Raw genomic sequence first — 25,755 nt, 5'->3', positions numbered from 1 at the left:
TTGTGGGTACTCTGTTTTGTTTTTCTTTGCTTGTCACAAATGAGGTAATTTGATGTTTGAATTTCTAATAGGCCCCTTTCAAGAGTGTTAACATGACAACTGGCAAATGAGCATTTTTCTATCTAAGGTTGGATAATGAATAAAATTCCCTTATATCTTCCTGGGGAACCAATTACTACGTTGAAAACCATGATAATACCAGATCTTTCATCAATAACAGATGTGATTTGTAAAGTAAAAATCAATCTGTTTTGACTGATGATGCCTCATAGCAATAAGGAAGATTTCATCTGAATAATCATCATAAAACTATATGATTAATCAGTTGAGTAAGACTAGAAATTCAGTAAGTAATGAGTCTTATCGGGTCATTTTCTGGCTATATAACCTTGGGAAATTGTGACCTTCACATTCCTACCTCAAAAGGACAAGCTAATTTCCTAAACATATGTCCCTGAGCAGGGAGATATATAGGGCGCATCTCTGCAGACACCTGAGCCAACGGATGGACTGACAGATATGTCTCCTCATACTCGGCCTCACAGCAGGTTTGAAGCATGGATTTGGAAAGAAAGCTCCTCACATCCTCCAGGCAGCACCTTGTTTAAAGATGAGTTTCAGAATGTTTGGTTGCTGTTGCTGTCAAATAACAATAATATGTAATGTGTATATATATATATCAGCTAGGACTCTTGTGGTTGCAGATGACCAAAACATAATCAAAATCTGCAGACATGAAGGAGAGCTATTTACTGGCTTCTCCACTCAAACCACAGAGGTGGGTAGGCTGACTTCAAGGATGGCTGGTCTCAGCCCTAGAGTACTGTCCAGGCCCTTGCTTGAGCTCTGCAACTGGTTTCTGCTTCTCTCAATGTCTTGGTCTCATTCTCTCCAGGGAACACAGCCACTGACACCCAGAGAATCATATCTCCACAGCTCTACCACTAAAAAGAAAAGAGGGCCTTTCTCACAGCATTACACAGAAAAACAATAAACTCTGGGAAGGGTTCAGAATGGCTCATCTCGGGCCATGTGTCCACCCCTTGACCCGTCACGAGATTGATCAATCACTGGCCTGAATTTTCTGCTCACCCCTGTAGTCAGAAGGGAAGGGATTGTTTCTGTAATAAAGGGACAGTGGTGAGCAATAAAAGGCACTATATATACTTAACCAGATAATTATATTTATTAACCATTTTATGATATAATATAGTGTATATGTATATAGTCTCTGTACATTTGTATTTAAGAGAGTGTAAATTGTCCTGTGAGCATGCGTGCGTGTATATATTGCATGCATGTATGTGCATATGGATCTATTTTCTGTATATTTTACATAGTGGTTCATGAATATGGATGGATACATACATTGTACATATGCATTACTGTTTTGCAAGTAAGAGTGTAGTTTTTCCTTTTCCAGGGATCCCATTCACATCCCCAGATCATAATTACCCAGTGAATGCATCCTCTATCTTCTATCCCCTAGAGTAAGTTGCATTCCAGGCAGATTGTCCTACTTATTGCCCCCACAGGTGTCTGATTTCTTTCTCTGGAAAGTCAGAGGATCACGCAGGCCTATGGCGGTGCCTCAGGGGCCCTTTGAACATGGGGTGCCACGTCCATGTCAGGGGTCCACAAAATGAAGCCTTATTAGAAGTGACCTCATATACAGTTTTCGTGGCATCAGGATCAAGATAAGAGCACTCCAAGACCGGGTAACCAACCAAACTGTGGGGAACTGGAAGATAAAAACTAAGGGTAATGGAACCAGACAGAGGTGAAAAATGAATCAACAGAGCGTGAGGCAGTGGTGATTCCTAGTGCAGACATTAGTTTACTATGGCTAAGTGTAGTGCTCTTGGCCTACTGGAGTGGTAGGAGCTGAAGAAAAATGGACAGTGCAAAACTTTCGCTCTTCTCTTCAACTCTACTTTCCCTTCTCTCTCTATCCCATCAAATCCTTACGCTATGCACATGGCTCACCTCTCCCACAAAAGCTTTCTGGAATTATAACCCACAGCAATGTCCATCCCTCTCATTTGGCAGTGGAGCTTAGACTGCCTTGAGATCTGGCCACCGTTTGGGAGCTGCTCTTTCACAACCAGACTGAGAAACATAATCTTGTCTCCACTCAATAAATACATTCCCTCAGGCTTAGGAAAAAGATAAATTATCTTCAAAATGAGGAAACCAATATGCCCATGCCAAAGAAGTAACCTTTGCTACATGTTAATTTAGTTGTTTCCTTTCCTATAACAAGACAATAGTTGAAAGTTATTTTGTTTTACGATTACACAAATGGAATGTTCAGATTTTAGTTAACAATTAAATTGATCAGTTTTAAACTTTTGGAACATATATTTGCATATAATTGCTCTCAGTATACTTATGTAAAATCCAAAGCCTATATTCCCAAATATAGAAAACCTATTCATGTCAGCTTTAGTTACATGTGTACATTTATTTGAATGTGTGCAGTGTGTGCTTTTACTGCCAAGAAAGTCAGCTCTGTTTCTTAATTGTCGCTGTAACTACAATTCGGGAAATGCTATTGCAACATCAATATGTTATGCACGTCTTTAATTAGGCTAGTGCGGCCTGTCTGTCACAGCAACTGATCCTAAGTATTCTTATTTAGTCTACTTGAAGCTTTAAAATGTTCTCTTTTTAAAAGAGACATATTTCAGCCTCATTAAATTGTTAAGCAAACCAATATAAGCCCTACAACTTGATTGCTATGTTCTAGAAATCCTGTGCTTCTTCACTTAGCACATCTTTAGCACCATCTGAAAGACCACTCTGTCCCAAATACCTGAAATCCTCTGCAGCTCTAATGTGTTAGGGCTCTCTTATCAGATCTGAGGGAGACATCTGTCACCCCCCTGATCACCAGGAAGATCTGGCTGTGGCATCCTATTGATCTCCAGAGCTTGATTCTCTTATCTAGTAGTTAATGCAAACAAGTTGCAGGTTGCTTGCTCTGAGCAATGTCTCACACCAGGTCACCACAAAAAAGATAACACAATGACTGATTCCGTGGTTTGGAAATTACAGATAGAATCTAGCCTAAAGTTAATTTCCTTCTCTTTCCTCAAAATCTGACATGATCTCAACAGGGAGAAACAATCATTACCTGGAACCAAGCCCTGCCGTACTTTGGTCTTCTATACCTTTTTTCTGCTGCAATTAATTTAAAATGAATCGTTAAAACTTGCATTAAGGAGAAAGCAGAGTTCCCAGGATACTGCCAAGCACAGATGTTTTTTTTTTTTGAAACACGTATAGATGTTATATGCTTTTTACCATGTCCAAGGTCAAAGGATAATACAGTAACTGCCATAAAGCTATAGGTGGAGTCTCTCAAATTCAGTCCTGTTAAAATGGAAGGTTGCATTATTAATCAGTAGTGACATGAAAGGGCAAGTATGAACAGCTAGCAGGTCAGGGATTAAAGCGGGGGTGGGACACGGGGGAAGTATAGGACCTATTGCAAAATCTAAATCTTTCCCGGTCCCAGCGTCAGCATGGCACTACCTCCTGGTGGTGGTCAGCTCAAACGTAAGTACTGATGAGGAATTCTGGGTTCTGTGGCCAGCAGGGACTTTCAGCATTTCAGCACTCAGCGAGTTAGTTGGCACCCATTTTGTTTCCCTGCTTCTCAAGACTTCTCCTCCCCCAAATATAAGAACTTTAGCCTATACTGGTTAGGAAAGGGAAGGGAGACAGGGCAAAAAATGGGAGCCAATCACCAACTGCATTATATTTAGACTGTCATTATTGTGGTGGGATGGGTATTTTAATTCTTTCAGTTTAACTCTTCTAGATTAGTCCTCATAGTTTTCACTGCATATTCCTTTTTATGGATCTGGACCAGAAAAAAAATACTACAACCATATGAAATATAACTAAGTCCATCTATTTCTCTCTCCTGTGTTCTTTGTACGTTTACTTCTTGTACTTCCTTTGGGAGCAGATCATTCAAAAACTAGGTGAACTGATAAAATGAAGCCGAGCTTGAACTGGGTATAATTTACTATATGGGAGGCCTTCACGACAGACCATCACAGATTCATGAGACTGCTTATACTTCCGCTTATGCCAAGCCAAAGGGACCAGAACTCATCTCATTGTTGGTTTTTTATTTTTTATTTTTTTTATTTTTTATTTTTCACTTACTATTTTTTTTAACGACTTTATTGGAGTATAATTGCTTTACAATGGTGTGTTCTTAAAGATAGCAAGATAATCAAATTTTGCTCCCAAGCAACTCTGCTCTCCAGTGTCCACGAAATCTTCGACCTAATCCTGCCACTCCCACGCCCCATCTTTTTTTAGACAGTAGTGGAGAGACATTCTTTCTTGTAAACATTTCTGCTCATAAAATTTTTGTCTAGTGGCCGCAATGTCTGATCCAGCTAAAGCATTGGGCCATAAAACCATCATCAACAATGATCATGTTTGCAGAGGCTCTAAGTCTGGAAATCATTGCTGGCATGTCTACGTGTTTAAAAAAATTCTTGGACTTCTGGTGGTTTCTAGAAAGCATGTGCTTTCTTCTGAGAAATTTCTGAAAAAACCTCAAGGACCAAGATTTTCAAATAAATAGATCATCTTGGTTACCACTTGACTCAGCTCAGCCATAGCTATTGACCCTTCTCCGGATTAGAATAGAGTGAATAGGCACACAGGAGTGTGTAGTTATCTTTGAAGAAAAATTTGGGGGCCACTATTATAGCTATTTGCCCCAGAACATCAAATCCACCACTTATCATTTTTGCTATATTACTTTGGCTCTTGAAGATTTTTCGTTCTGAGTCTAATAGTCTAACGCAATTATCTCTGGCAAGGCCTGCGCTTGAACCCATTATTTATTTGGTGAGGACTAATGCACAGAGCATTTGGGCTAAGAGTAGAGCACAGACATGGGGGTGGGAAGGGTAGAATTTTGAGAAGGAAAGATGAAATCAACAAGGGTCACCAAAATTTGTTTTCCTCCCAATTTAGCCTAGAACAATCTGAGTGTGGAGGAAAATCTGTCATTCTTTTGGAGTGTTACACATTGTTTTTCAACTTCCATGCAAAATTTTCTGCTTATTACCTGTACTAATGTTACAGCATGGGGCCTCCCTTTCTATCATGCATAGACTAGAGGAATAAGTTAGCTGTATATCTGCTAGTTTTTACATAAAATGAAATTGCCTATTTCAAATATTTTAATTTATTTTAGATAGGTTACTAACCCATTGCTTTTATTAGTTAAATATTTCTTGCTGTTAAAGTAGATGAAAACGCTTTGTGTGATTCCAGTCAATAAATATCCTACATGGTCTCAGAATGTATTTTTAATTTTTTATTATAAAATAGACATAGAGAAAAGTGCATACAACATGAATGCATATTTAATAAATATTCAGAATGTGAACCCCCATGTAACTTCCAGCTGGATCAACAGATAGGATGTTGCTGATATCTCAGAAACTCGCACTAATCACAAACCACACATTTCTCTCAGAGGTAACTGCTCTTCTCACTTACGTGATATTTAATTCCCTTGCTCTTTTTTTTTCCTTTTTAGTTTTACCTCCTATACATTTCCCTAAACAACATCGTTTAGTTTTGCCTCTTCCTGTGATCTATAAATTGAATCACACTGTTTGTATTCTCTCATTTTTTGCATCTTTTGCTCAAAATTATGTTTGTCTAAGATTCATACGTATTATCACCTATGGCTGCAACTTCCTCATTTCCAATGATGTGTGGTATTCCAGTGTATGGAGCACAATTTTAACCATTCTCCTACTGAGAGACATGTGGTTGCTTCCAGGTTCTAGCTGTTACGAATAATGCTGCTACGCGTGTCATCCACGCCTCCCACTGCATGTGCTCATGCATGTCTCTAGTGAATATATGGATGACTGGAAATGCTGGGACGTAGGGTATGCAGATCTTCAGCTTTAATCGATAATGGGAAGCTGTTTTTTCCAAAGTGCTTGTTCCCCCTGCTAGTACATGAGTTCCTATTGTTCCCCATCATCACCAACACTTGGTATTGTTGGATTCTTGATTTTTTGCCAATCTGATATTTAGTGTACATTTACCTCCTTGTGCTTTTTTCTTCCTTCTCATTGTGGTTTTAATTTGCAAAACTCTGATTTCTAATGAGATTGGGAACTCCTCCATATGTTTACTGCCCTGAATCCAGATCCCTTAAAAATTTAAAGTCTGGTATTCTAGACTTTGGTATTTTGGTGTTGTTCACACTGAGCATTTCATGTCATAACTGGTAAGTACTGGGACAGCAAAAGAAACTCATTCATTGAATATCAATTTGGAACTGGGCACCTTATGCACTTTGTCCTATTTAATCCTCATGATACCTTGCTAGTTGACCTTGTTCTTGTAAGTGTGAGAACTGGCACTCAAATCATGCCTGTGTGCCTCTGTAGTCTAAAAACTCTTCCCAGTAATCATGTTCCCTCTCAAGAAATTACCTCCACATGGTCAAAATAATGATCAATATCCTGTAGTAAAGTCATTGTATTAAAAACTATACCAAAAGAATTTCAAAGGTGGCTGGTTAATATGTCTACTTAAATAACTGCACCCCTAGATCAGTTTTCCCCTTAACACTCCAAAATCCAGTCTATTAACGTTTAAACAAATGAAAGGCTCTTTGATATTTGGTGGGATTTCCCTCATGAAAGTAATTCGTGAGACAATTCAGGCACATGTTTCATTTTCTACCCATGACAGGCACTTGTGAAATGATTAACACAATCCAGTAGAGTTATAGAATATTAAATGACAGCCAGAAATAAAAGTAGCGAAAGACAAGAGTGAGACAAACTATTCTCTAAGAGATACATTTTTATATCGGTAATCTATTTATTAGGACACTCAACAAATTCAAGCAATAGACACTTTAAAAAAAATTAATTCAAAGCCAATTAAAGGAGAAGCATCAAGGCTCCTAAAAATTTATGTTATTAATGGTGCCTTTTTTTTTAAACTATAAAGGTCTAATAAAAAGCTTGTAAATCCTGCAGATATAGAAACAATTTTCAAAGAATCAAATTAACCAGAAGCAATGACTCAGGCATGAAATTGCCTACAAAAGGGTCTGGACCAAGCCAGTTTTCAACATCCCTCCCTGATGCTAATAACTCTTGGGATGGGAGTAGTATTCTGTGGGTAACTCTCCTCTCTCGTATCTTTGCAAAAATGACCTTTCAATGGGATCTGATCCAACACTCTTCCCAGTGATGTAGACACACTAATGACTTGTACCTTTGTCACCAACAACTTCCAACAGGCTTGGACTTGGCATCGATGAATATTAACCTCACATTCATCCCACTCCATTGAAACAAATGGTAAAAACAACTTTATTAATCACTTCTATACACTTCATACATTTTGTGAGGTCCATTTTATTTCTACTTCACTCCATGACACAAATCCTTGCTTGCAAAAGTGCTGGCACAGTGTGTACTTTCTACTTGTCGATATACCTCCATCCTCTTCTGTACCATCAACTGGCTACAAAGATTTAGAGGTTCAGTGATTATAGGATTTGAATGATTTTAACCCCTTTAAATTTGGAAACTTTTTAAATCCCATTATCTCTGCAGCCACTGAGAATTTTTAAATCAGCTTGGCCTTTTCTAGCTCCAGGTCTAAGGATTACAGAGTTTTAAAGAGTATAAATGCTTCTCTGCAGTTCTACAAAGAGCTGTCCCCAACCAGCTGACCTCCAGGAAATAAAGCCAGCCAGTTCTCCAGCTGGTAACTGCTGATCAGAGTTTCTAAATGGAAAGATATGTATGTTATGCCACAAACCACCAGGAAAACATGTAATTGCTTCCTCAACTCCACATGAAGTCAGTGAATCAGAAGATTTGATGTAGGAGGGGCAGCAGACTTTATACGTGTGTCAGTAAATGTCTAAGAAGGAGAAAACAGAAAATGTCAGGGACCCAAAGAAGCTCGCTGGGGCAGAGAGTAATGAGTTCATTGACTGCAAGCCACCTTGCTCCTAAAGAAAAGCTGTTACCATGGATACCCTCAAACCCTATGTAACCCTCTGAGGTCTTACCTCTTGCGTCCTCACATTTATGTATCCATAGTGAGTTCGAAGGGGCCGCCTGTATGTATAGGAGAATGGTATCCATTTTGCACCAGGTTGTCCGAAGCAGTTTAGTAGCAATGGAAAATTCACTTCATTCACAAGGCGCACAACCAGCAGGAAGAGGAAGGCTGCTATGAAGCTCACTGCAATCACAGACTTTCTCTACAAAACAGTCAAAAAAAAAGAGAAGAAGAATGAATGACTTTCAGTCAAAAGCAGTCTCTGAGAGGTGCTTCCTCTCCCTTTCTCTTTCAAAGGGATCAAAGGACTTTTTGTCACTTAGGATATTTCACTTGGAGACAGAAAATAACCATTTGGTGACCAGGTTGCCCTAGTGTGCTGAGCCTCTGAGAACAAACAGCAGATTTCTTGGATTATCTTTCCATCCCATCCCAATCCCTCCTTACCTTCCTATCTTCCTTGGTGACTCCTATTCAGTTTTCAAAACCCAAATCAGACATTCCCAACTACAGGAAGCCTTTCCTAACTGCTCATTTCCCTCCCCACCATCAGCCCCAACCTATCTACCCTAATAGAGGTAAGACGTACCCACCACTCCAATACGTTGAAGGCACTTCTACTGTTGTGCATTTTTCATGGTGTAATTCCTTATGTGACTTTTCCTGCATGTAATTTTGAGTTCCTGGAGAACTGGGATGTACTGTGCCATACTGCTCTGAGTATCCTAGGTCCTTAACACAGTACCTTACATACTGTAGGCACCCAACACACTCCTGAGTGAATGAATAAATGGATTTTTCACATTCTTATAGACCCAGTCCCCTTACAAATCATATTCCGCTTCTTTATCTAGCACCCTCTACAGGAAGGAAACTTTGTGCTGTAGGATATGCAAAAGATTCAAAAAGCTAACGATAAGAGTCAGAAAAAAATCCACGTCAAGCAGCATAACAACATCCCCTAAACACGCTGTCATCAAACCAGAGTAGGAGCAACTGCATCTGACTGCCATGGGGAAAGGAGAGATGTGTTTGTGACTGAGCTTGATAAAATTCATGCATTTTAATCAATAGAGATGTGTGAGCACAGCTTTCTAGGAAGAGGGAACAGAGCAAGGAGGCAAGAAAACATGAAGTTATTCATAGCCACATAGCACTTTGTTTTACTGGGACACAGAGAAAAAGAAAAAGCTGAAAATACAAACGATAACTGTATGGACTGTCTCAGATACCAAGCTGAGAAGTCTCTACTGAATTTGTTAGTTGATGGAAAGCCGAAGGAGATTTTTGTTTGTTTAATTTTTGAAATGTGACTGTTTTAATCAAACGCCAGTGTGTAAGGTGCTTTGGAGCAGGGAGAAACCAAAGATAGGCAGCAACTAGTTAGGAGAGCATTCCAGTTGGCCAAGACAGAGGTAATGAGGGATGGAAATGAGAGCAGTGGCAGGGAGTGTAAAAAGGTGAGAAAAGACATGAGAAACTCAATTTAGGTGGAAGACAGAGAACTTGGCTACTGATTGGATAGAAGTGGCAGATGGAAAATTCAGAGATGCCTGAGATTTTGAGTCCAGGTAACTGCAGTACTACTCATCATATCAGGAGAAACCAGGGTGGTAAGGGCAGAATTGATTTAAGAGAGTAAGAAGACGAAGCCCTTGGCTTTCTAAGTCCTACTTTTCAAGGACTGATGGGTCATCGGGACGGAGCCATCAAGGGGTCAGGCAGAAGGTCAAGTCTAGAGCAAGAAGAAAGAGCAGAGCTGAGGGCAGATGTCAGGAACAACTCTGCCTTGTCTCCAGGGTGAAGATGTAACCGAAAGCAGGGGTCCGGCTGCTTGCTGCTCAAAAGCCAGTACTAAAGAGGCAAGGTTGATGGAAAGGAAAGTTTGCTTTATTTTGGATGCCAGCACCGGGGGGGAGGGTGGACGTCTGCCCAAAGGCTGAGTGCCCCCGGCGCTGACAACCAGTGGGCAAGAGCTTTGAAAGATGGAGGGGGCGGGGCTACATGCAGAAACAGCACAGTCAGCTCTGACAGTCATCTTGAAATTAGTCATGTGGCGGTCTGACCAGCATCATCTTGATTGTGTTAGGGACAGTTAGTCTGGAGTTCCAGGGTCAGTTGGTTCCTATTTCTTTGAAGCCAGTTCTCAGAATTGTGGCAGCTTATGTCATGGCTACAGTCTTGTCATCACGTAGTTAACTTCTTCCACCTGGTGGGGATTTCAGTATCTCCAAGACAGCTCACAGGATACGGCTCAGAATGGTATCCATAGCCCTTGAGGAGGAACTAAAGGTCCTTGACTAGGCTTACTGACTAAACTATTATTATTTAGTCTTGCTGGACTGTTTTCCTTTGGTTCTGCATTTTCTCACTTCTCTGATTAAACTTATTCTCTGGCTAAGGTTTTTCCACAGACAAAAGGCAGGCGGAGGACATGGGGTGAGGAAGGACCACAGGGTCCTGCTCTGTTTCAAAGACACAGTGAAGTATTCCTTCCTGAAGTTGGGCTTCGCCCCTGATTCTTCTTCAAACTTAAGGGAAACTAAGTAACTTTCTGGGAATGGGTGCTGTTGTGTTTTTAGCTCGCCACTTCCTGGTGGAATCGGCTTCCTTTTACTCGTCACAGAATGTCCCAAAGGAGAAAAGAAACCCAAAGGTGGCCCCTGTATCCTCCCCAGTCAGTCTCCATCAGGGAAGCAGAGCAAGGCCACAAAGTCAGACACCCAAAAGAAGTCTTTGCTCTTGCTCAGCTCCCGTGATATGTAAAAGCCCATCCATCCCCCTGTCTAGCCAGCCCAATTTTCCAATCACCTGAAAGTCCCTTGAGTTCTGCCTCCTCAAAACCCCTCATCTCACCACTACCACAGCCTTACCTCATTTAACTTTCTAATCATGAAAACCTGTTTTAATTTGCTCCTCTGTGGAATCACTATGTCCACAACATCGCAATGTGTCAAGGTAACAGCTTAAATGAGGTGACGGATCTTACAAGTTGAAAGGGACACAGACCAGAACAGATGGCTAAATAAAAGCAAAAGGGCCAGTCACCCATTAAGTAAACTGGTAAGAACCTTTTTTACGGGTAGATTGTTGCAAAACAGCAGCTTGCTTTGAAGGAGACCCAGATGGGATTTGTGCCTTTGTCTATTCCAGAGCCCAGCGTGGCTCTCTGCTTCTCTCAGCTGCCACATTGCATTGCCCGGCTGAGGGTTTGGGGACAAAAGCATGGAGGGCTTTTCTGAATTCACTGATCTCACATAGCAACACATACATAATGCATCCATGAGAGGAAAATAAATCAGCCATTTTGACAGAAACTTCAAAGTGGAATTAAATCACACTCGTAAAAGCCCGCTCCCCAAGTAATCTGTGTCTGCCTCCCATGTTCTGTCAAAGGGAACCAAGTAATGAGCAGAGAGCAGATGAGGGGAGCAAACGGGGAGTGGAAGCCAGACACTGACTCCTCTGTGCTGAACCTGGATCACAGTCTGCAGTGGGCAGGTGGGCTCTTTTCACAGCTCCGGCTTCCAGCCCCATTTCTGTTGCATTGTCTGAACCCGATTCTTTGCCTTTCTTTATATTTCCATATTCTTGTTTAACATGAACACATTCCCATAGTGCTGATATAAAACCACCCTGAAATTTCACTAGAAGAGGTCTAATGTCAAGCATATTCTGGACACAAGTACATTCTTCTAGTAGTCACTTCTGCCAGATCATGACCGTGAGCTTCAACAACTACAATGAAAACCATGGATGAGTCTACTCACAATCTACAGACACCAGAATGCAGTGAGAATGTGTGTGTGTCTCTGTGTAGGGACGTGGGAGTTGGGGAAGTAACAAAATACCAATATCCATGATATACGTGAATATATTCACTCCTTCAAGTTGCAACTGCTCATTGAGTCCACATTCTGTGTAGACTTGGCAAGGTGCTGAAAAACAGAAATAAAACCATAAAAGACAGACAGACAGACCATGCTTCCAAAGAGTCACAATTCAGTGCACCTGGCAAGTAAACAGAAAACTATAATACCACAGATCAAATGGGGTGATGGAGGTATGCACAGGGCACTGTGGCAGTCCAGAGGAAGAGTGGGGAGAGCCGTGCATGGGACAATTCAAAGAATGCTTGTCTGAGCAGGTGATGGTCAAATGCAGTCCTGAAGAACAAGAAGGAGTTAGGCAAGTGGAGATGGGAAGGCCACGCCAGGCGGAGGGAACAGCACAGACAAAGGCACAGGAGTTTTTGAAAGGCCTTAATTTGGTCAGAAACGTGCAAGTCATTTGATAAGTAGTGGGAGATGTGCTGAGAAGTGGACAGGTTCAAATCATAACAAAGAATAATAAGCCAAATGCGTTAAGTCAGATGCATTTATCTGTCCCATCTACCTTACATTAGGATAATGAACAGATAAATACATCAAAGTGCTGTTTTATAACTCTAAAATATTCTTCACTTTCCAATCAAATGTATCAATCACTTCATTTTATTCCAAACTGCCATTGAACACACCACACCTTGTTTCCAGTTGTTTGAATTAAGTTTATCCCATCAGTTGCTTGTTCTTTTAACTGTTTTGAGTCTATCAACAGTCAGCAAATTAGACTCTACTTGTTTACACATGTGTTCTACGTCTAACGATTTGTTTATGGACGTGATCACTGCTGCCTTTATTGAGGTAATCAGAGCATCCCCTAGATTCAACAACCAACAATTAGGTAAGAGAAAGCAACAGTAAGTACTTCTCAAGTTTATAAGGCATAAGATTCAGTTCAACAAACTTTTCGTACTGCAGAAAACGGACATAAATTTAATAAGTCATTGCCCTAAGGTCAGACATGTGAACATTAAATGATATAATGGGTGGAAAAAGCAGAGCACAGTTCCAGGCACACAGTGAGCACTCAAAAATGGAAGGTGTCGGGCTTCCCTGGTGGCACAGTGGTTGAGAATCTGCCTGCCAATGCAGGGGACACGGGTTCGAGCCCTGGTCTGGGAAGATCCCACATGCCACGGAGCGACTAGGCCTGTGAGCCATAATTGCTGAGCCTGCGCGTCTGGAGCCTGTGCTCCACAACAAGAGAGGCCGTGATAGTGAGAGGCCCGCGCACCGCGATGAACAGTGGCCCCCACTTGCCGCAACTTGAGAAAGCCCTCGCGCAGAAACGAAGACCCAACACAGCCATAAAATAAATTAAAAAAAAAAAAAATGGAAGGTGTCACTATTATGATATAACCACTAATTGTGAGGTCCTTGGTGGACATTAGCCAGCAGTGAGCATTGGCCAGCCCGTGGGAACAATGATAAGAACTGAGAGATATCTTTTTCTTAAATATTCCAAGCATCTGCAAACACTTGAACTATTCAGTAGAACTCATCCACACAAGCTCTGAGAGAATGTCACTGTGCCCAAATAGATCTGATGAATTGCTTTAGGGAAAGCTTTCTCCTTCTTTTGGGCAAGTCTGAAGGGGCCTTTAACAGCTGAGACATTTAGAATTTAATCCCCTCTGTGCTGCAAAAATATGCATCAAAAATGTGGCATTCCAGTTGCTTGCTCTTTAGAGTAGGATATCAGACTTTATAGCAGAAATACCTATTTCAAAATAAAACCCACAGAGAATTCATGATTTAGGGAGAAAACAATTGCAGAGATTTGGACCTAGCAATTCTGCAACCTTTATTAACATTTTTATGTTTTTATTCTTTTTACCACAGACTTTAACCACAGAATAAATCCTGTGCTAGATTTTTGGTTTCTTTTTCGTAAATGATAAGCAACAGTACAAAGGCGTATTTTTCTACTTAAATCGTATTATTTAATGACTGAATTAGTTGCTTACATGGTAAAATGGTGCACTTTTGTCCATATGCTGTCATTTACTCAATAATAAATATGAAAGCACAGTGTCAACTGTATTATTTATACCGTTACTCAGTAACCTCACACATTGATGGGACCCTACTCATTGCTTATTTGTGACCTGACCAAATATAATTTCTTTTCCCATATAAAAAGTTGTGCCACTGGCCAAGCTCCAAATCTGGTTCTCCCTAAATACAACAAAGCTTCATCCCATTTGTACAAGGATGAATTAGCAAAGCTCAGAGTATATACATAAAACCCTTCATTTGTTTCACTTTATTTATTGAATCAACAAACTGGATCCTGCTTGCTAAACTATGGTGAACTCTGGAGGAAATCTCACTCATTTGTTGGGGGGATAAGAAAAGGAGGGTAAAAAAAGGTGGACAATCCTAGATTGGTGGAGTCCACACAGGAGCTTACCAAGGGCAGCCTTAGGCAGCATAGCTGGTAATAGGATCTTAGAGGCCACCAAGAAGAGAGTAGTGAATGTCAAAAACAAGGTCAACATGGGAGACTGAGCAGCAATTCAGAATCCAGGAGGCTGATGAAGAAAATGTGATAGGTAAAAGCAATACACTTTGAGAGTAGGCTTTGAAGAAGGCAGAGGAAGTGAAGCTAGAGAGGCAGGAAGGGATCTGGTTACAGGAAGTCATATATCATGCCAGAGTCTGGACTTTTCTGCAGAATACAAAGAAGGGGTCTAAGTGTGGGATAGAGAGGGTCAGACCTGATCAAGGAAAGCTCACTCTGGAGGTGGTGTAGTCAATGAATGGAGAGGTGGGAAAGACCCTTCAGGAAAGATAATGACAAAAGCCAACAATGGACTACTTCTTCAGATATCACTAATGGACATTAAATTCTCAATATGAAAACTGCAATTGTTACTTTCAGAGACTGGCTTTTCTTTTCCTAGTAGGGCCAGTGGGAATAAAGTCCAGATACAGCAGATACGGATGAATAATCATCATAGACTTAAGAGAAGATACTATTTAATGAGTGTTATTAGTTGGAGAAATATTTCTGTAATCCCTACTCTCCAGATGAAGAAATAGAGATATGAAGAGGTTGAGTAACTTGCCCAAGGTTACAGAGCAAGAAAATAGTAAAGACAGGTACTGAACTCAGATATTCTGACTCCAGAGTCTGTGTTTTACTGTATGAATTAACTAAGTTGTTAACTGTTACTCATACCAACAGGAACACTCTTACAGGATTGGTTCAGAAATTTTAAAAACTGGTACTAGCCATTAGCAGATTTTGTAATACATTTTGTCAATAAGCAAAATACCTAATTCATATGGAAAATTAAGAGGCTGATCTGAAGCATAGTAATTATATTATTTCAAAATCAGTAATTTGTGGACAAATTTAACTCTGGCTCTATTCCCAGTATTAAAAAAAAACAACTACAGGGTACCACTGGTTAGCACTAAGGGAAAATAAAGCAATTATTCTTCCACTTCTGCTGGAGAATATTAGGTACCCTTTGTCAATCAATAGTATGGAGCCTTAATTCAGGTAGTTTATAGGAACCAACATGACAGAATGGGTATGTCTTTTTTTCTCAGCTCCACAATTCTATAATCTTTTTATTCAGTGAAGATGCAGCCAAACAGCAAAATGTTGATGGTTTCTTTAAATAAATACATGCATAAATATATAAATAAATAAAATTAAAATGAATTTTTTACAGTAGTAGAACATCTTCAATATGGTGATCTACTATAAGAATTTGGAGCCATATTTGTATATTAATGCATATATGTGGAATCTAGAAAAATGGTACAGATGAACCAGTTTGCAAGGCAGAAATAGAGACACAGATGTAGAGAACAAACATACGGACACCAAGGGGGGAAAGCGGGGGGTGGGGGGTGGTGGAGGTGTGTGGGATGAACTGGGAGATTGGGATTGACATGTATACACTAATATGTATAAAATAGATAACTAATAAGAACCTGCTGTATAAGAAATAAATTAATTAAATTAAATTTTTAAAAAAAGAATTCGGAGCCACATCACACATCACCTTCAGACAGTCCAGTTCAGACTGGGTACAGTCCAGTAAGAATTACAAATCCAATAAACAAAAGCCAAAGCAATAGAGTTCTCATGGGCACCCCCATTGTCATAAATTATTCTGTGCAAAACGCTAGTCCTAGAGAAAAATTACAGATGGCCAAAACTTCTTCAGGGATTTTTTTTTCCCCAAAGGAGACTTCCTATAGCTGCAAACACTAGAGAAGTTCAAGTTAATGTGAACATTCTGAGTGTCAGATGGCATGATAAGAGGTCACACTGAACTTTGTAACACATTTTAAAACCTAATGAAACATGTCAGTGAGTTTTCAATATGCCTGCACACTTTTCTTCTTTTATTTGAGGAGGGGATTTAGGTTTCCTGACCTATATCGACTTTTAAACTGCTACAGTACCAAATGAAAACAATCATGGCTACATTCACTGAGTTTGTTTATTCTGTAAAGTTATATAAAACCAGTTTTATATCATTTTGCTTCTTCATCTTTATTGTATTGCTTCAGCATATATCCTTTCACATAGCAGAAAAAAATGAAAGTTCTTCAGAACCACAAGATAGAGCTGAAGACAGATATTGAATATGTAAAATGAAGGACCCCGCAAGCAGTCTCTCAGTGTGGCTGTACAGATAGACACAGAGAAATTTAATCCAAAAGACTGGTTCTCATGATGAGAACAGCAGAGACTGGGGCAGATGAACCTGAAGTCATCTTTTTTCCTTTTTTCATTAAATCCTTGTACTTATGGGAAGAAATATGTTCCAGTCCACCTGTTGTCCCCTCCCTGTCCCCTGACATTCTGTTGAGGGAAGAGAGGTGCTAACTAACCAGGGGCAATGAAGATAATTAGGTCATCAGACCAGGTGCTTTTGTTTTATTCTCAGCCAACTTATAGTCTTCACCGGCCTTGTTTGGTTTCTACGAACATCTGCTTGGCATCTTTCACTCTTAAAAGGATGACTGTCTTTTAGGATCCAATTCTTACTCTGTGTTTAGGACACAGAAGTGCAGCAGAAGGATAAATTCTGGTGGTCGTAACGTCATTAGGGAGGGAGTCCTGCCAGAAGCATCACGATCATGATGAGGATGACAATGATGAGGACGAGGATGACGACACCGAGTTTTCTCACCGTGTCACATGAATCTACGTGACATCACAGCATAAAGCACTTACCTTTAAGCACTTTCAGGCCTACCACCTCACATGATTCTCCACAGAGCCAGCGAAGTAAGAAGGGATGCCTGGCTGCTTGAAAGCCTCATCTCCCATTTCCCCTTTCATGCCCTCCATGTTTCCACCTGGACTTCTCACCATGCTCCAACGCCCCTTGGCTACCCAGTTCCTGTGACTTGGTCCAGGCTGGTCCGCACCGGTGCCCTGCTGTTTTCTACCATCCCCATCTCTACAAGTTCAAGTATAACTCAGCTTAAATAGCGTAGCCCCCCTAAAGCCCTCTATTTCTCCCTGGCTTCCAGTCCATGGGTAAGGGTGGGGTGGGGTGGTGGGTAGTGAAAGAAGACAGAAGACAAAGATAAAGGGGAATGCAGAGGGAGGAAGGGAGAGAGGGAACAATTCCTCTACAATTTTGTTTATAAAAATTCCTTGAGGACGTGAACAAAGTCTGAGAAACATCTCTCATACAGGCAGCATCAAACACAGTGTCCTGAACTTAAAAGACACTCAGTAAATATTTGTGGAAGAAAGGAAAGAATAAAGGGGAGAAAGAAGAAAGGATGGAGGGATTCAAAGTTATTCTCTTCTAAATATAAGCAGTAAATCATCCAAAAAGTTTTAGTTTAGGATCATGAGGAAAAATGTTTTTCTAAGAGGGGAAAATCCACAAATTGTTCTTTTCTTTCTTCTTCTTAATTCGCCTCACTTGGAGATTTCTGTGTAGATCTGATGTGAGTGTGGGGGGGAGGTGGGGGAGGAGGATTAGGATGGGGAATATAAAGTGAAGTGGGAAGAATGTGAGTCTTTGTTAAACCGGACTTTTCGCTGAGCGTTGCTTTGAAGTTCCTGATAGAACTCTCAGATCTGCTTAGAGCAACATCATTTATACAGCACATAATGAAAAGACTTACAAGAATTCACATTTTGTAGAAAACCAACTCTTGTCTGAGGAGAACACTTAAAGCTAGAATTCCCCATCATGGAATGAAAAGTGCATAACAAAAGGATTGCCTGTCCTTCTAATAAGGACAATGGCCCATTTTCTGAGCGAAGGAACTTGCAATTGTTTGCTGTGTGCTCAGCAAGTATCAGGTATTGTGCCAGAAACTTTACAGGGATGAAATTAGGCTCTCACCAGCAGCCTATCTGTAGACTCAGGGTGGTCAAGCTACACTAAATGAGCCAATATAGGTATCATTGGGCACATGGCTTAACCTGTTTGTGCTTCTGTTTTCTTACCTAAAATTGGAGAACAAAATAGTACCTGCCTAATATGATTGTTAAAGGTTTAAATGAGTTACTACATATGAAGGGCCTTCAGTACTGCCTGGAAAAGGGAAAGTGCTCATCGCATGTTAGCTTTTGCTGTCAGGGTATTTCATCAGATCTAAGACACCATCAATTGTTCATCACACCGTTACTCTAAATATGATAAGAAAGGAAAACAAGGTGGGGAGTCTAAGATGTCTCTGCCAAAAGCTGACACCAAAATACTATTCCCTTAAAGTTAGAATATTCTAGAAATAGAGCTGCCATCCAGAAAGGCACAGCAAGAAGAGAGAAAGGAAAATAATCCCCCCTGAGAACTTGAACCACAGTCAGATACTCATGCAGGTTTTTGATACAAGTTCACACTACCAGTGTGATTCAAGGTAAAAGTCAGTAAATAATTCAATTTAAAGTGGTCTCCGGATGGTAGTATCCCCAGGTGACCATCTGAAACAACACAAATCCTATCTGGAAGAATTAAACTTCGTTGTAGGCAAATAGCAACTGCAAGGTATTGTGTATAAGACACACCTCCTTCTCAGCTATGTGAAAAAATAGAAAAACATTTTTAAATACATGAAATATGGTGGTATTATTATAGTTGTCATGGTTATCTCTGTCATCATCATCATTCTAGGGAACAAAGAGAATCAGGAACAGAGCCTGGACTATTTTAAACACCTGTCCCTCACCCTAAAACCTAAAGGAAGTATAACCACAAATCCATGAAGAGAGGATGACAGAGTCCTGGAGTTTCCCAGGATATTGGAATTCACCAATGTAAAAACCCTCTGGGGTTTTTTTCTTCTTGTCAAGACTGCACAAGTTAAAAAAACAACAAACCCCCCTTTTTTTTGAAAATAGTTAGACTACCCTTCACACACACTCATATGGACCCCATCCCCATGCACAGATATCAACTGCTGCACCTCCCAGCATCTCTTTAAAGAATCCTCTTACAGGTCAAAGTTGAACCTTGGTTGAGGAACGCATACATATTAAACAGTCTTTCGCTGAACACAAGTACAGTTTTGCCAGGGCACAGGTCTCATGATGATAATAAGTAGTATTGTGCCAAAAACACTTGAATTTCTAAGTAAGACAGTTTTCCTATTAATTCTGGATTTAACATTCAACTGTAATTTGAATTGCTCATGAAACATAAAGCATATTAGTTTATTACTTATAATCTCCTGTGCTAAAATAGCAAAGGCAGAAAGATCTCCCCTCTTACACACAAGGTCTGTCATAAGTGAGGCTTTGGTATTTTTTTTTTTTATCGTAACCAGATCAGTCAGTGCCATATTTACAATAGCCTACTAGCCACCTCTATTTGGATGTCTGAGGCAACTCAAATTCAATAGTAATAGTCCAAATTCAAACTAAGGATATCCTCTACCCGCAACCCTCTCCTCCTCACCTCTGAGTGTGCCTCTGAGTAGCTACCACTAAAGTTACTTTGGAGCCCCAACAATTAAAATCTCAACTTTGCTTAGTAGCTATATGACATGGGGCATCTTAATTTTCTTTCTCCCTGTTCCTCATCTATAAAATCATAGAGTCATTATGAAAATTAAATAATGAGGTAACACATAAAGGACCAAGCTTAGGACCGAGCACATAGCAGGCAATCAATGATCATTGATTTCCTTCTCTTCTCCACATATTGGTTCCCCTGCACAAGCTATCCTTCCTTCATGGAATGTCTTCTTCCTTCCTTTCTCTGTCAGAAAACTGCTACTTATTCTTTAAGACCAAACCCAAAGGTCATCTCTTCTGAAATGATCCTGACCCTCCACGAAGATCTTAGAGCACTTTTTTCTGAAGCATAATTCACAACACGTGGTAATTATTTGATTACCAGTCAACCTTCATCATTCAACCAAATTCTGCAAACACATGGCATACCATGCCTCCACATTCTCTCCAGACAGACATTACTAATCAACCGCAGTACCATTTCTCTCCGAGTGAGGATGCAAATTCAGAACACTTTCAACACAATGCTCCAGTCAGTAGTGATGCTAATAAATGCGACCTGATATATTTACCTCTGTGGCACAAAACAGTTAGCAACTAAAGGCCAGAGGCTATACCTTGATAAGTCTATAACCCATGTGACCACAGATAAGATTGTTATCCTCTCTAGGTCTCAATTTCCTCATCTGTATGATAGAATGTTTTTAGGATCCTAGCTGGCTCTCAAGTCTAATGACACTATAATCATGACCAGGAACCCTGATTGGTCATAGCTGATGTCACTTCGAGGAAGGTTTGCAGCACAGCTCTCTACATAGCCCCCACTCTAGGTCCAGGCCCATTTTTTATCACAGAGTTACGCATGCCTTCAGACACTCGAAAATTGAACCTGGGGTCTACGTAATTGAAATAGAAATGGAATGAGAATTTGTGATCTCTCAACTTGGTAGACAGCAGCTGACACTTACCAAAGCCTACCTGATTGCAGCAATTTTGCACCTGCTGAGAAAAAGTTTGCAGCAAAAGAGATTATTCCTTTTTAACCCTTGTCTGAAAAGAAGCTTCCATATACTTTCACCCAGTTATACAGAATAGGATCAGGTTCCGTCTCTCATATGCATATGGACACTGATGGGTTAACACCCCTGGTCAAACCACTTCCACTGAGCCCTGGCACTCACAATAGGAATTTTAAATGTCCACTGAGTTATTTTGTTGAAAACCTGATATCAAAGCAAAGAGAGTCTGAACATTTTCAATTCTATGTATATTTATTAAAACAAGAAAAAAAAAACCAAACCTGTTCTTGTATCTTATACGTGACTGCATAAAGATGAGGTTTCTCTGGAGATTGTTACTTCTATAAACCAAATATTCAGATTTATTCAGTAAACATTATCATAAAAATATACACAAAGGTAGTTCCAGGAAAAGAATTACCAATAAATAGTTGTGAAGAAACAAAGGCCACTTTCCCAAATTTAGAAACAGATTCAGTTGATGGGAGGTAAGCTTGTGCTAGATCTTAATATTTTAACTAAAATCTCAGCTCTGGTGCCCAAGACCCAGCCTAGGCGGGTATTCTTTTGCAGAATTAGGTCCCAGTGATTGAACTTTCACAATCCACCACCTCCAACACTGAGCCTCCCATTTACTGGATGTCTCTGTTCACTGTTGCAATGACCGGCTTAATATCTCTTTCCCTATGGGACTATGAGCTCTTGAAAAGCAGAAGCTCTACCCGTCTTGTTCATCAATGCTTCCCCTTTGGCAAAAGCAGCCAAGCCAGAAGCCTTGCGTAAACAAACCTCCAAGACACATGAGTAATCTGGGAATGGTTCTGGAGGCTCAGGTGAGTATGACGCAGTTCACCTCCTCTAGCCATGTATCTACTGGACCAGCTCAGCGACAAGGGCTAGGCCACCTCCACATCCTCGTTTCTTCTTGAGCACCTGACCACCAATTCGTAAGATGGTGCTTAGAAAACACATCATTCCTGTTCACTTAAAAAAACAATATTTGCCAAATTTGTTAGGTAATTTTCCAAAGCACGAAGTTGGCCCAAAGTCAGCATATTTTGACATTTTTCTGCATTTTGTTATATTGGGGCGATATTTTGCAAATCGGGCTTTGCTCCTGATTTTAACAAAGCCTCTTCTTCCTGAGCAAAATAGATGAGCAGTTCAGCAAGACAGGGCAGCTTTTATCTGCAAGAAAATCTGCCTTTCAGCAAAGCAGACAATACCAGCAAAAGCAAGGCAAACACAGGCAATATTTCCTGTATGTGAATTGTGATTCTTTTCTCCCCTGGGATGAGCAAGTGGCAAGATAGTTTATTCCCGTGTGGCACTGATAGCAGGCCCTGAATACTTCTGAATATATCACTTTTATTGCCTTTTATATTGAATTACTGTGAAAGAAAAAATACTTTTTGTGAGAATTCAAAATCAAAATACTTTAAGAGCTTTTAGAATCCACCTCCAGGACATAAAGAAAGGCTTAAGAAAACAAATAATTCTGTTCTGCTGAGCAATACCAGATACCACCCCCACTGAGAGAGGGCCCCTTCACAGAAAGGGAGATGTTATCAAATATTTATGCTGACTTTCAGGGAAAAAGGTTAAGTGTTCTATTTGGGGTCCAGGCACTCTGAGCCTGTCTCTGCTGCTTTAGAACTTGCCATGTAAGGGACAAAATTTGCCCCAGGGTGCTTTAGCCTGTAACATTTCAGCACCACATGCTCCTTCTGAGACTTAATTTAAGATGCTTCCTAATGGTATATTTCACTAGAATGCTCACCTCTCCATTATCCATCAATCATAAAAATTCTTATTCAATATATATCATTTCTTGGGTTTTCAAATATGTTTTTAGTAGATTTCCTCTTCTTTCCGTGCAATCAAGAACTCCACAAATCAAGATAAGTTGTTTCAACCACTTTAATTCTAGGCTTGTCTTTTTCTATTTAGCTGAGAAGTTGTCTGTATGGTAAGATAAAGCCCAAGTGGCTTAGCATGATATAAAAGCCCCTTTATGGTCTGACCTCTGACTATTTGTCCAGCCTAGCTCTCGGCCTCCCCAAGCTCATTCTTCATATTTTAGCTATAGTAAGCATCCTGTGGTCCTTGAAATGCTCCATGCTTTTTGATAGCTTCATATATTGGTATAGTTCCTTCTATCCAATATTTCAGTTTGGGGGAAAGAAAACAACAAAACAAAACAAAACCAAAAGTAAAAATCTGTCTTCATACTCTAAAAAAACTTCACCTCCTCTCAGACTGTTCCCCTAGCCTTTCTACTGCCTCATCAGGAAATTAGTCCCTAGATTCTTGGGGAGTCCATAGCCAGATGAGAGAGAAAGAGAGACAGACAGACAGACAGAGAGACAAAGAAAGAGAGAGAGAGAGAGAGAGAGAGAGAGAGAGAGAGGGAAAGAAAACAAATAGAGGTATAAGAACAAAACAAACATGTATACATATATATGTATAATTTGCACTGGGTCAGCCATGTTATAATTGTAGTAGCATTAACTGAGCATCTACTATGTGTGTGGAATTGTGCTGGACCCTTTACACACATTTCCTCTAATATTTACCACTGTAATACACATAAATACTTTCATCCCCCACTTTACACTTTTGAGGAAACTGCTGGTCAAAGGGGAAAAATGATTTCCCCAGGATAACAACTAATAAGCACCGATGTCAAGATTCAAACCAGACTGTCTAAAAAGCTCGTGATCTTTCCATTATACCTCAAGGATATCTTCTCTCATAGCCCTGTACTGATTAAGTTATATCTCTATCTACACCAGTAAACTATAACACCTTGAAGGAAAGGACTACATCTTGGACCCCTAGTCCTGGAAACTCATTCTTTGGCACACACTAGGTGCTCAAGAAATGTTGGTGAATCAATAAATTAAATGAATACAATAATTTGCCTTTGTGCTTTTCAGGTGAAAAAACGGTTATCGTAAGCGGAAACTGAGATGCTTGTACATCTCTTGATGTTTTGTTTTAATCATTTTCAAGAGGCAATGTAGTCAAAAGAAAAGATGATTTGGAGACAGAGATTATAATCTCAGCTCCACAGTGGACAAATTAGTTCCTATATACAGATTTCTAAACCATAAAATGAAGATTATAAGAGCCCCTTCCTCACAAATTTATGAGGTTTAACTCTGATAAAGGCTATGAAAAGCCCTTTCTTCACAATCACCTCATTTCCATACAAATGTTGACTGATGTTGACAGTCAACTACAGAAGATGATTTTCCTCAAAGACTATTTATTTTAAAGTATTACTTTTGTAAGAAGAAAGATGAGGGCTGAAGAAATTTAATATTTTCTACAAATCAATACACATTTACTGAGCACCTACACCATGTCTATACAGGGTCTGAGTTCAGTCTATTCTCCTAAAATAAGAAAGTTGATGATGGCAGAAAAACATGAAGAAGAAAAACTAGTATGTATTCATTATAAAATAATTTAATGTCTTTCTTTCCCATTAGGGTTGAAATTCTACAAGGGCAGGAACTGTGTCTGTTTTTGTTGCTACTACATCATCCTCATATAATATCTGGTACACAGATGGTGCTCAACAAATATTTATTGAATACACATTCATAGTTCATTGTTTAATAAAATACTATCATGGACATTTGGGGTTTCTAAGATAAGGCATGGTCTGGAATCATCAATTTTCCATACAGGAAAAGCAACAGGAATTTGCAGACTGAAAACTGACAACAGGAAGGGAAGAGAAGGTTGAAAAAAGAAAAGAAGTCCAGGAAAATAGGAGCAAGCCAGGACCTAAGTGGAGTGACCAAAAGACATTTCCTTAGAAAATGACACCTGAACTTTCACCATCTACTGATATTACAGTTCTCAAAGCATTATATTGCATGTATATTCTCCCCCCACCTAACATACACACACAGACACGCGTGCGCACACACACACACACACACTTTTCCCAAGATATTGGTTTTGATCTGCAGCTTTTATTCTTCCTTATATATAATTCTTCCTCTCTGGAGCCTAGCCCAGTGGAGGCTCCAGGGGACCTAACCACGGACACTAAAGAAACCTGAGTTTGCTCCCAGACAAGTGAAATTTACAGCTCTGAATCTGTAATTTGGAAAATGAGGATAGTAGCCTACCACTTCTCATAGTAACAGTGAGGACTGAAAAGTAATATATATTATGTAACTGGCACACAGTGAGTGCTCAGTAAATGTCTCTTCTACTCCCTACTCCCTATCCTCTCTCTATTCAGCCTACATCATGAGAGAAACAATTTGTAACTACTAAGTCTCAGTTCAGCAGAGGTGGGAACACACGTAGACACATACAGATTCAAACACCTTACCTTTACCAAATACAATAGTACTAAAGTCCAACACCTCCAAAGAATAATACACTTGGTAGAACATTCTGAGAGTTTTAAACTACAAAGGCCCATGCTAGTAGCACCCTAAAATACAACCTTTGGGTCTCTTCAGTTGGAAAAATCTTCAAGAAGCTGTTTGATATCAAAGAACATACCTATTTTCAGTAGCTTTAAACTATAATTGCTCAGGCTCCCTGGTGGGGAAAAAAATAAAGTCTCATACAGAAAAAGAAACATCTCAATAAGGTCTTCTGGAGGAAAAAACTCTCTCAATGGTTTGCAAAAATTCTTAACAGAGCTCTTTTCATAGCATGGAGTAGGGAAACTACCAGAAAGAATCAAATTATTATATAATGGAAGCAACAAGGAAAGAATCACAACGCTCCATAACCTGATCACTTTTTACAAATTGAATATCTTCTCTTCCTC

The 25,755-nt window shown here is 39.9% G+C and overlaps 1 protein-coding gene across 3 annotated transcripts in view; it reads right to left on the bottom strand.

Moving 5' to 3' along the window:
• ST6GALNAC3 (ST6 N-acetylgalactosaminide alpha-2,6-sialyltransferase 3) overlaps nucleotides 1-25,755 on the bottom strand; it is a 465,047-nt gene that overhangs the window by 211,746 nt on the left and 227,546 nt on the right. For all 3 annotated transcript variants that reach the window (XM_036833518.1, XM_036833499.1, XM_036833508.1), the window contains exon 2: nucleotides 8,099-8,293. In XM_036833518.1, the coding sequence (XP_036689413.1) occupies nucleotides 8,099-8,293 (195 nt within the window). The remainder of the gene's footprint in view (nucleotides 1-8,098; nucleotides 8,294-25,755) is intronic.

Source organism: Balaenoptera musculus, chromosome 1 (genome assembly GCF_009873245.2).
Source record: "Balaenoptera musculus isolate JJ_BM4_2016_0621 chromosome 1, mBalMus1.pri.v3, whole genome shotgun sequence".
Taxonomy (NCBI): Eukaryota; Metazoa; Chordata; class Mammalia; order Artiodactyla; family Balaenopteridae; genus Balaenoptera; species Balaenoptera musculus.
The sequence above is the reverse complement of the archived record's forward strand: the minus strand, read 5'-3'. Positions and strand labels throughout refer to the sequence as shown.